Source organism: Nelumbo nucifera, chromosome 1, assembly GCF_055504915.1.
Source record: "Nelumbo nucifera cultivar China Antique chromosome 1, China Antique-T2T, whole genome shotgun sequence".
In the NCBI taxonomy this organism is placed as follows: Eukaryota; Viridiplantae; Streptophyta; class Magnoliopsida; order Proteales; family Nelumbonaceae; genus Nelumbo; species Nelumbo nucifera.
This window is the reverse complement of record NC_142649.1, coordinates 186371107-186373038: the sequence shown is the minus strand read 5'-3', so window position 1 is coordinate 186373038 and position 1932 is coordinate 186371107. Positions and strand designations below refer to the sequence as shown.

General features: G+C 36.3%; 1 protein-coding gene across 1 annotated transcript; it reads right to left on the bottom strand.

Annotated features, from left to right (window-relative positions):
- LOC104596105 (protein LURP-one-related 11-like) lies at positions 1–1659 on the bottom strand. Its single transcript, XM_010257136.2, has 3 exons — positions 1358–1659; positions 1022–1276; positions 1–914 (listed from the first exon to the last, which is right to left on the bottom strand). Exons 1-3 carry the CDS (start codon positions 1589–1591, stop codon positions 780–782), a joined length of 624 nt encoding a protein of 207 aa, XP_010255438.1. The 5' UTR covers positions 1592–1659; the 3' UTR covers positions 1–779.
- Positions 1660–1932: the final 273 nt, after the last annotated feature.

Genomic DNA, 1932 nt, shown 5'->3' with positions numbered 1-1932 from the left:
TGAAGAAATTATATATTTCATGACAACCCCAATCCATAAAAATAATATGCAAGAATCCATGGCTTACTTGGAGATGCAGGAGAAGGCCAAATACCTCCACCAGCAACAGCAAATTAAGACTCTCATATTAATTTTAGGTACCTAGCCTAGACCTCTCAAAAATAAAAGACAAGACTCGAAAAAAAAAAAAACAGAACAGACAAAGCTAATGCAATGGAATATCTTCACTTTTTTTCTTTTTCTTTTTGATAAGTAGAATAATAGCATCACTTTACACCCAAAGGCGCAAACATGGAGAACCAGCAGTTTGTTGATCTTCCCTTTTTCTTGGTATGTACATCAAACTGATGATAAAACTGAATTCTCAACGGTGTATTAGGAACATCTTTCAATGACAATTACAGAAAATGTTCTCAATTAATACACGCTGAAATATGCTGTGGGGCGCATATTTCCGTAAGTAATCAATCTGTTATTCGATGGTTGGATCACTGTATTTATCAAGCTCTATTGAAAGATGTGTCGTACGTTAGGTTGGTCGTACGCTATTCCTTCCTAGTACCCATAGAGCTCACATCTGCTGCGGTCGTGGTGATCGAATTTTCTTGAGACAATATTGAACTAAAAAACTTGATGATTTTTTTTTCTGGAATACTCAGTTACAAAGAAAAAAAGAACAGACATATATGCACATGCATGTATATTACTCATATATAATGATGTCTTCCATCTCCAGAAGCCTTAGGGTTTCATGTGTAGATATTAGGAGAATAAAGTAGTTAGATTTGGTGATTGATTAGGCCATACACAACAACAATACCCATAACAAGGGAGTGATCGACGTGGGGTTCCACAACCAAAGCCAATACATCTTCTCCCAATACAACTCCTGAGGAAGATTGCTTCTGCTTTACCTGCTCCAGGAAATAAAGTAGAAACCCAGAAAAAATGAATGAAGAAATGAGAAAATAAAGTAGAAAAGTACTTTAACGCAACCAAATAATTAACGTGGGATTTATACCTCCGCTACAAGTTTCCCCGACTCTTCTACTATCTTGTAGGCTGATTTTCCAACCAATCCATCAATACTGTAGAAAGCCGATGGATTTTGATGGTCACACCCCAGACCCAGAGTAACTTTATAGGAAGGGTTTGGCTTTAAAATCCTGCAAAACTTTCTGACTTGGAAACATGGATTCTTCATACTGATCTCTTCAGTACCATCGGCATCGCATTTGTAGCCCTCCCAACACCCAACTCCAAACACTCGCCCTTTCTACACAAACAGTGAAATCATGAAAACCAAACCTCTATTTATAATTATATACACTAAATGCCATGATCTATTATTTGTTACCTTCCGATGTATTAAAAAGAGGACATGGCCTCTACGATCCATGAGATAAACTTGATTGTTACCCTTCGTATTGTAGTTGTCAACACGATAAAGAATCTCTCCTTTTGAATCAAAGACGGTGCAACCACTACCATGCAGCACAAGCGATTTCATCCATATGGTAAAAGCCTCTCTTTTCGATGTTAAGTTGGACGATGATGAAGAAGAAGAACTCCCAGGATACACTTTTGCCATACGAAGGAATTGAAATTGGATTTGGATGATAAGGAGTTCATCGTCTTGGGCTTTTATTGTAAGACACAAGTACTGGAGTTTATTATTAATTGGTTATTGATTAGTCTTAATAAATAGTTAATTGATTGTAACAAATCACCAGTTTATTATTAGTTGGATTATCGATTAAATTAATCTAAAGTACGTCTTTATAATTAGAATGTCATGCGAGGAAGGATGGAATTATTATTTTATGAAACCTTATCACTTAAATGCCACCACGATACATCTTAATCATGTTTGTCTTATGGTGAATACCACAAAGCTCGTGGCAGACAAGTTTCATCTCTTCATCAACCGTA

What these genes read in the sequence shown, in the direction of transcription:
- LOC104596105 (XM_010257136.2), bottom strand. Translation starts at nt 1,591, where the DNA reads ATGGCAAAAGTGTATCCTGGGAGTTCTTCTTCTTCATCATCGTCCAAC. An exon ending in TCTTTTTAATACATCGGAAG is followed by an intron (nt 1,277 to 1,357) that starts GTAACAAATAAT and finishes CTGTTTGTGTAG; the next exon opens with AAAGGGCGAGTGTTTGGAGT. An exon ending in CGGGGAAACTTGTAGCGGAG is followed by an intron (nt 915 to 1,021) that starts GTATAAATCCCA and finishes TTCCTGGAGCAG; the next exon opens with GTAAAGCAGAAGCAATCTTC.